Source organism: Mastomys coucha, unplaced genomic scaffold, assembly GCF_008632895.1.
Source record: "Mastomys coucha isolate ucsf_1 unplaced genomic scaffold, UCSF_Mcou_1 pScaffold22, whole genome shotgun sequence".
NCBI lineage: Eukaryota > Metazoa > Chordata > Mammalia > Rodentia > Muridae > Mastomys > Mastomys coucha.
The window spans coordinates 80,681,998-80,691,026 of record NW_022196905.1 but is presented as its reverse complement, the minus strand read 5'-3'; the positions used below and the strand labels follow the sequence as shown (position 1 = coordinate 80,691,026).

The window sequence follows — 9,029 nt, the reverse complement described above, 5'->3', positions numbered from 1 at the left end:
AACACACAGGAAAAAGGGTATAGTACATAAGGACCATACTGTGTGCAGACCTCCGTATGAAAATGGAAAATTCAATAGCCTGCTAGATGTGCAAAACCAGAGAGCATTGTAAGTAATTTGAGAGAAACAGGCTAAGTTAACAAGAAAGAGGGAACTACTTTAGACAATCAAATAGCTTCCAAGTTTCAAGGCAGGAATGGTCATAGCCTTCATGCTTTTTCTTAAGTGAGCAATAACTTGTTACAGTGCTGGATCCAGCCAGCCCCAGGGGCCCCATCTCGTTAACTCTACCTGGGCCACTAATTCCACTGTTGGGAGAGTAAAAGGCTTAGGGATCATAAGAAGGTAGTCAAGTCTTAGGGTACAAAGTTGTGGAATCATTGACATAGGATTACTAGCTTTTTTTTTTCATCTCCCAAGGATGTTCAGTTGAAGTGATTCCTAAGCCTGAAGCAGTAAGCAGCCGTGTTCTTGGTCCTGTGGATTGGTTCCTTGGAAAGACTCAAGGGTAGTGTGTTCATCTGCATTAAGTTGATCTACATTTATACTTTTAAATTGTTCCCTAGTAGCTAACCCAACCAATGTGTTAGGACTTTCAGTGGGTTTGGAGAGAGCACCATTAAGTAGGCTTGGTCTTCCATTGTTAGTTGGAGGTCCAGTGGTAGAAGAGTGAAACTTTGCTAATTTGGAGTCAAAGCATGGCAACTTCAGGACGGTAGGTGGCCTTTGCTGCTGCACCTCCCCCTCGTTTCCTTGGCCTTCGCTTTGTATGCTATCTGGGCCAGAGCCTTTATCAGGAGTGCCGATAACCAGCTGCTCAGGAGTAAGGCCGGCAGTTCTTTCACTCAGCTGGCTGCCTTCAAAAAATTGTTTCAGGACATCCCTCCGATCTCCTCCAAGGTCACTTTTAAGACAGGGTGTGCTTTTGGGCTGAGGAGAGCTGGCTTCAGAAAAGGCCATAATTCCTGTCTCCAATTGATTCTTCCCAGAATGTGGAGTGTTTCTCCTCACAGTAGGCACACCCTCTCCAAATTGGCTTGGGTTTGGGCTTTCTGCAGTTAGTTTGTTCTCAGAGATATTTCTTTGACTAGGTAGGATGCTTGCTGGAGAAACTTTAGGTCTTGCGTACTTGGTGTAACTGCTTTCTGCATACACAGGACTGGTTTCTTGGTTCTTCCTTGGTGGAAGACCATAGGATGAAGTGTAGTCTTGTAGAGCCAGCACATTGTCTTTATGTCCTGTGGAGCCACCAATGCAGCAAGACCCTCTCTGACTTTGGTGAAATAAGTGTGCTTCATTTTGGCCTGTTGGGTAACTTTGAGGCATGAAGTCTGGGAAAGCTAACTGTTCTCTCTCTGGTGGACTTAAACTAGGAATTTGCAAATCATAGTTCAAATTCTCACCTTCAAGCCATGTTGGATCTTTTGGAAATCCAGCAGGGGAGGTAGTGGAATAAGGATGGTTTGGTATATTAGATTTGTGTAAATTCATTGACTGATCCCAGACATTTCTGTTGAAATATGACTCACTTTCTTTCTGCCTCTCAGCTTGATTCCTGTGGTCCCAGGAAGTCCATGAAGGAAAGAGAGTGCTCTCTTCTTGTCCTATGGCGTTATTAACATAATAACTCCTGGGGTCCACAGGTGGTGCTATAGTAGGACCTGGGTTATATATTGGAAAAGTTTCATGTGGGTTCCAGGGATAGAATTCACTGTAAGGAAAATCTTCACTGGGCTTTGGTGGGTTACTTAAGGAATACGGAAGGTATTCCTTCGCTAGGGTTGAGGCGTATTGCTCACCTTCGTACTGCCTAACTGTTGGGTTTCCTTTGAAGTTCAGCTCTTCATCACCCCATCTACTTTGCCCTGGAAAAGATTCATCTTCATTTGGATCAATTGGGTCCTCTTCATTGTACTGCTCTGTCTCCTTCTGGTCTAGAGAAGTCATGGTGTACTGTGGGTTTTGTGGTTGCATCATAGTACTGGGAGAACCGACCCTCTTATCCCATGGATTGCTTCTAATGTACTGCGATTTTTCGCTAGGATAAGGATTGGTATATTCATGGTAAAAAATATTTCCTCTAGAGCCATAGGAAGGATGAAGTAAATTGTCTTCGTGCCTCCCATGGTCTTCCTTTAAGGGTGGAAGGATTTTTTGGTGATTCCAGGTCTTTCTTCCAGCAGGGAAATGCTCTCTTGTAGGAGAAGGGATTTTCTTAGGGTATGCAGGCTGGTGTGCACTATGCTTTAATTCAGATTTTTTAGTTTCTGATTGAAATGGGGTTCTTCTTGGCTCTAAAGCAATTCCTTTGGGCAAATTCTGGCTTTGGATTTGTATATTAGGACTTGGTACTCTTTTGGAATCTCCTCTTGAAAAGTAGGAATTTTCTTGTTGATCAAAGGAATTAAATTTTGGGCCTACTATGCTACCCTCAGAGCCAGGCCAATTATAGTTTGGATTGTTGGTTCCATACTGTTTAGAGGTTCTCCAGGGGTTGCTGGTATCTTTGGTGGGAGTGACTGTTCTTTCTTTTTGACCTAAGGACTTTTCCTTTGGATTTTGGGTTTTCATATTGTGGCTAACAGTAACCTGTTTAGGACCCACTGAGGCCACATTGATTCCCACAAATGGTCTATTTGAAGCAGAATTGGCTCCCACAAATGGTTTATTTGAGGCCTGATTGCTTCTCACAAATGGTTTATTAGAGGCAGCATTGGCTCCCACAAAGGGTTTGTTTGCGGCCGGATTGGTTCCTGAAAAGGGTTTATTTGAGGCAACATTGGTTCCCACAAATGGTTTATTTGAAGCAGCATTGGCCCTCACAAATGGTTTGTTTGCAGCTGCATTGTTTCTCACAAATGGTTTATTTGACGCAGCATTGGTTCCTATAGATGGTTTATTTGAGGCTGGATTTGTTCCTATCAATGGTTTGTTTGCTGCTGGATTGGCTCCCACAAAGGGTTTATTTGAGACTGGATTTGTCCCTATAGATGGTTTGTTTGCTGCTGGATTGGCTCCCACAAAGGGTTTATTTGAGGCTGGATTGGCTCCCATATAGGGTTTCTTTGGCCCTGGCAGTTTTCTTCCAAAGTTGACTGAGTTTCCTGCGAAGTTGGGATAATTAACTCCTGAGGTAGGAGGGGAAGGTTTATGGTAAGTTGGATTTCCTGGACGAGTAGCTTGTTTGCCTTCCCAAGCAAAGGAATTCCACTGAGGACCCCTTTGGACTTGTGGATTTCGATAACCAGGTCCATTCTGTTTAGGCCTCTGGGTACCAGTGGTTTGCCATTGTCTTTCTGAAGGATAATTTGGGTAAGGATAATTCTCATAAATATTTGGCTGACTTGGTCTCCACGGAATTTGGTTTTTCAGTACTCCCTGGCCTGAAACATTAACTTTAGGGAGAGGGAAGACACCATTTTGAACTGTAGGGTTGTTCTCAGCATTCGGCACAGGGCCTGTGCTTCCTATTGGACTAGTGTCATTTACACCTTGACTCACTCCAGGAATGGATTGAGTGGCGTTAGCATCGGGTACAGTTGAGTTTGTAGAGGCCTCTGGGGGTGGGTCATCTGGGGGTGGGTCCTCTGGTTTAGGAGGATCTTTTTCTTTGGGTTTTTCATAATCTTCAAACATCTCTTCTGAGTAATAAGGACGACCCCCAAAACCGTGATATCCAAAATAAGCATAGTAAGGATTCTGTAGGATAGAAGACAGAAAAGGAGAATTGTTCTTCGTTTCCTTCTATGGTGTTGCTTGGAATTGCATAGTATAAGGGAAAGCCCCTCACAGGCTTCCATTACCATGCCAGCCTGCACTCTCCTAGAAGTTTGAGGCCTCTGTTCTACCCTCTGGGTGCTGAGTATTCTCTCTCGCCTGTAGGCCCAGATTCTGAACCTTAGGGTTAAAATGCTTTTTGATCTAGAATCTCACAGAGTGACACTGTTTTTGTTTTTGATTCCATCCCCCTTCCTCCTCATTTTTGTGTTCTCATTTTACCCTCCTATGTTGTTGAGCCTGAACTTCAAGTATGGATACATGCTTTTATTTCACAAAGGCAAAAGCCTGTCCTACAGTTCTCTCTGAAGGTCCAGTCAGTAAGGCTCCAGACTCTTCCAACTGAATGCGCCCAAAACTCTGTTCATCTCCCGACAGACGTCGCTCCCAGTTGCCTCAGCTTCTGCTTTCTCTCTTATTTCCCTAGACAGTTAATTACCAAGTCCAAACATTCTATCTAAACTTGCATCCTTGCCCTGCCTTTTATGCCTACCACTCCCAAACTACTGACATTGCTTACTTAGTGACCACAGATTGTGGAATCTTGCTTTATTTTATGATATTCCTTTGTTATTTCCATCAGAGTAGGAGACACTAGGGATAGGTTTCTGAGAATTGCAACATTTTCTCTTTAAATATATGTTTAGAATTGCCTGTCCCTTAAAGGTTAAACTCTAAATTCTTTAGCATAACATAGAAAGCAGAATGTCTTGATGCTAGAGAAATGTGGAATGCAGTACTTTCTACCACTTTTAGGGCTATAACCATTGGCTAAATTCACTTTGTTCAATTGTAATATGAAGACAATAGAATATAAACCGCACAATTTGTCATGAGTCAAATGAGAATATAGATCTATATATTTTTATATTCATATCTGGGATTTTGTTTCTAATAAATGCTACATATTGTACTAAAACTTTTACAATCACCTGAGTCATGGCCATGACCTTTAACCTTATTTCCTCTTCCTTAAACTTGATGTGGTTACCAGCACAGCGGTTTGACTTGCTTATTTCACTGGGCTCCTCCCACTGACTCCTCCATGTGAAGTTTTTGAATAAAAATACTGTTTTGATATGGTAGTTTTCTAGACCAGTGAGAAATACTTAATAATTTTGAATTAAATGAACGACCTATGTGATGTTTTTTAGACATGGTGTATCGTTTGGTTATTTAATTTTTTCCCCTGTGCTTCTACTACTGAGCTATATCAGCAGCCCTAGTTTTTTTGAAAACAAATAGAATAGAATGGAAAATAGTTTTATTTTCATTTGGGGATAGAGATGATGAAATAGGCAGATGAGAAAATATTCTAGTATCACACAGGAAATTGAACAGTATCCCCAAGAGGTAGGATACAGATTTAAGCCTATGTTTATGCCTGAGTTATTCTGTCTTACTTGCTAATTTTTACAAACATCTGAAGCTCTAGTTTCTAAGTAATGTTATTGTACACAATGATCTGAATCACTCTTATGTGGGTATTTTATAGTGATATATTATTTTAAAACATCCTGTGATATTATTGAAATAATATTTCACCACCATTACTTTAGTGACACCTCGTACCTTCCTTCTGCAGCAAAGGTATGGATTTCTGCTTTCACTGAGCGAATGACACATAGTTAGAGGTAAAGAGTAAGCCAAGTCCAGGGTGGAGTCAAAACCACCAGAACAGTTTATTTGATGACATACTAAGAATTGGCTGGGCACATTTGATTACTTTCTTGGGGTATTGTAAAAATGGTATTGTATTATAAGACTTGGGTTTGGTCCAGTTTATCCTGTAACCCAAGAGGATATATTGGATATTAATTTATCTTGTCTGGATTTCAGTATTTATTCAATGAGATATTTAGATGATAATGTAGTTTCCTGTGAAGAGGATATTCTAAGATGATCTTAATTTCTTTCTGTGTGTTTTACTGTCTAGAGTTTGCTATCAAGTTTGCAAAGGGGCTAATAGTTTTCACAGCAGGTATGTGCACAGTCTCTCAATACCTGTGGAGGAGTTATGCACCACTGAAATGGTGTTGGGCTTAGAAACAAAGCCAAGCAGGTGTCTGCTGCACTGAGACTGTCTGCATGTGCTGCCACAGCCAACACTCTATCAGACTTAGTCACATTACTGGCTCCTCCCATTGACTTCTTTAAGTGATTTTATTTCACTTAAAAAAACTTTAAAGCTTGAGTTAAAGAGATTTTTAGCGATGTTTTTAGATTTTTGTGACACTGGGTTAAATGATAGCAGCTGACAGACTATAGTTCTGAACCAGGGTGGCAGAGCCACTTGTACTTACTCCTTCTTCGTTGCTGAACTTTGGCTGTCTAAATGCTGTTGGTGGTCCCCTCTGAAAGACGAAAAGCACAGTGAGCACAGGAACCAACCACGTTCCTTTCTTTTCGTGGTTTTTTAAGGCAGTATCTTGATTTCCATCAGGATCATTATGTATCTGGGCTGTCCTTGAGTTCTTGACAGTCTTCCTGCCTCACTTTCTAAGTGCTGGGATTACATACAGTTGTGCACCATGAGACTGGACAAGAAGTGTGTATGTGATTGTGTGTGTTTGTGCCTATGTGTACATGTTTGTATGTGTGTTTGTGTGTGTGATTGTCTGTGTATGTGTGTGCATGTGTGTATGATTGTGTGTGTTATGTGTGCTTGTATATGTGTACATATGAGTGTACATGTGCATGTGCACATGTGTGTGGAGGCCAGAGGTTGATGTTGGCTGTCTTCGCTCCTCCTTCACTTTATTTATTGAGATAGGATCTCTTATTGAACATGGAGCTCACTGGTTGGCTAGAGTAGCTGAGCCAACCAGACCTGGGATTCTCCTGTCTCTTCTCTCCAGCACTAGGATTGAGAGGGAGTGCTGGGGATCTGAACTCAAGTCTTCATGCTTGTACAGCAAGCCCTTCACCCAGTGGGCTCAGTCCTCAGCCCTGGAAAGCACTTTGTACGTTGCCGTTTGTTTGTAAGACAGGAGGTCTGCTTAATTGGTTCATTAGTATTGATATATCGTTTTGTGAACTTGCTGCTCCTGAGTCATTAGACTCACCATCTACCTATTGATACTTATGATCCATTTGTGCGTACTATTTTTATAAAGCTGTAAGACAATCCTAGGCTATCTTACTAAAAATAACCACGTCTTAACAATCACCTTATCCCACTATCTCAGGGGAGGGAAGAAGAAGAGAGGGAGGAGAAAGGTGAGAGAAAAATAGAGATAGATATTAATATTCAAGTGATAGTGGGCTCCAAGTATCTATATTAGAACATACAACAATATGAGATTAAATTGTAATGTTATATTTAACATTCTTTGTGTACATTTAAAGTTAATTTTCTAAACAAAATATGAATGCTCACATAAGAAAAGTAAATGTACATGGATTTATCAATCTCAAGATTATAATATGATCATATTACTAAAAGTGACCCATATACTTAATTCAATTTCCATCAAAATTTCAGTTATATCCTTTGCAGAAATAGGAAGAATGCAAATCAATCCATTCCTATCCCCTTATACAAAGCTCAAGTCCAAGTGGATCAAGGACCTCCACATAAAACCAGATACACTGAAACTAATAGAAAAGAAAGTAGGGAAGAGCCTGGAGCACATGGGCACAAGGGAAAATTTCCTGAAACAAACACCAATAGCTCATGCTCTAAGATCAAGAATTGACAAATGGGAACTCATAAAATTACAAAGCTTCTGTAAGGCAAAGTGTCTGTCAATAGGAGAAAATGGCAACCAACAGATTGGGAAAAGATCTTTACCAATCCTGTATTCAGTAGAGGGCTAATATCCAATATATACAAAGAACTCAAGAAGTTAGACTCCAGAGAACCAAATAACACTATTAAAAATGGGGTACAGAGCTAAATAAAGAATTCTCAACTGAGGAATACCGAATGACTGAGAAGCACCTAAAGAAATGTTCAACATCCTTAGTCATCAGGGAAATGCAAATCAAAACAACTCTGAGATTCTACCTCATACCAGTCAGAATGGCTAAGATAAAAAACTCAGGTGACGGCAGATGCTGGTGAGGTTGTGGAGAAAGAGGAACACTCTTTCATTGCTGGTGGGATTGCAAGCTGGTACAACCATTCTGGAAATCAGCTTGGCGGTTTCTCAGAAAACTGGACATAGTTCTACCAGAGAACCCAGCTATACTACTCCTGGGCATATACCCAGAAGATGCTCCAACTTGTAACAAGGACACATGCTCCACCATGTTCATAGCAGCCTTATTTATAATATACAGGAGTTGGAAACAACCCAGATGTCTTTTAACAGAGGAATGGATACAAAAAATGTGGTATATTTATACAATGGAGTACTACTCAGCTATTAAAAATGATGAATTCATGAATTCTTAGGCAAATGGATAGAACTAGAAAATATCATCCTGAGTGAGGTAACTCAATCACAAAAGAAAGCACATGGTATGCACTCACTGATAAGTGGATATTAGCCCAAAAGCTCCAAATAACCAGGATACAATTCACAGATCACATGAAGCTCAATAAGAAGGAAGACCAAAGTGTGGGTGCTTCAGTCCTTCTTAGAAGGAGAACAAAATACTCAAAGGAGCAAATATAGAGATAAAGTGTAGAGTAGAGACTGAAGGAAAGACCACCCAGAGACTATTCCACCTGGGGATCCATCCCATATACAGTTACCAAACCCAGATACTATTGTGGATGCCAATAAGTGCATGCTGAAAGGAGCCTGATATGGCTGTCTCCTGAGAGGCCCTGCCAGAGCCTTATAAATATAGAGGCGGATGTTAGCAGCTAACCATTGTACTGATCATGGGATCCCCAATGGAGGAGTTAGAGAAAGTACTGAAGGAGTTGAAGGGGTTTGCAACCACATAGGAAGAACAACAATATCAACCAACCAGACTCCCCAGAGCTCCCAGGGACTAAGCCATCAACAAAGGAGTACACCTGGCTCCAGCTGCATATGTAGCAGAGGATGGCCTTGTCTGTCATCGATGGGAGGAGAGGCCCTTGGTCCTGTGAAGGCTCGATAGACACCCCAGTGTAGTGGAATTGAGGGCAGGGAGGTGAGCGTAGGTGGGTGGGTGGAGGAGCACCCTCATAAAAGCAGGGGGAGGGAGGATGTGATAGGGTGTTTCCAGGAAGAAGAGAAACAGGGAAAGGGGATAACATTTGAAATGTAAATAAAGAAAATATTGGCCAGGCAGTGGTGGCACACACCTTTAAT

General features: G+C 41.3%; 1 protein-coding gene across 2 annotated transcripts in view; it reads right to left on the bottom strand.

The window, feature by feature from the left end:
• Positions 1–441: 441 nt before the first annotated feature.
• Positions 442–9,029, bottom strand: part of Enam (enamelin) — an 18,156-nt gene continuing 9,568 nt past the window's right edge. Inside the window, exons 7-8 of one of the 2 annotated variants that reach the window (XM_031342942.1) lie at positions 6,081–6,131; positions 442–3,699 (exon numbers count right to left, since the gene is read on the bottom strand). In XM_031342942.1, coding sequence (XP_031198802.1) covers positions 442–3,699; positions 6,081–6,131 — 3,309 coding nt within the window. Of the gene's footprint in view, positions 3,700–6,080; positions 6,132–9,029 lie in introns of those variants that run through there. The other variant, XM_031342943.1, reaches the window with a different exon arrangement.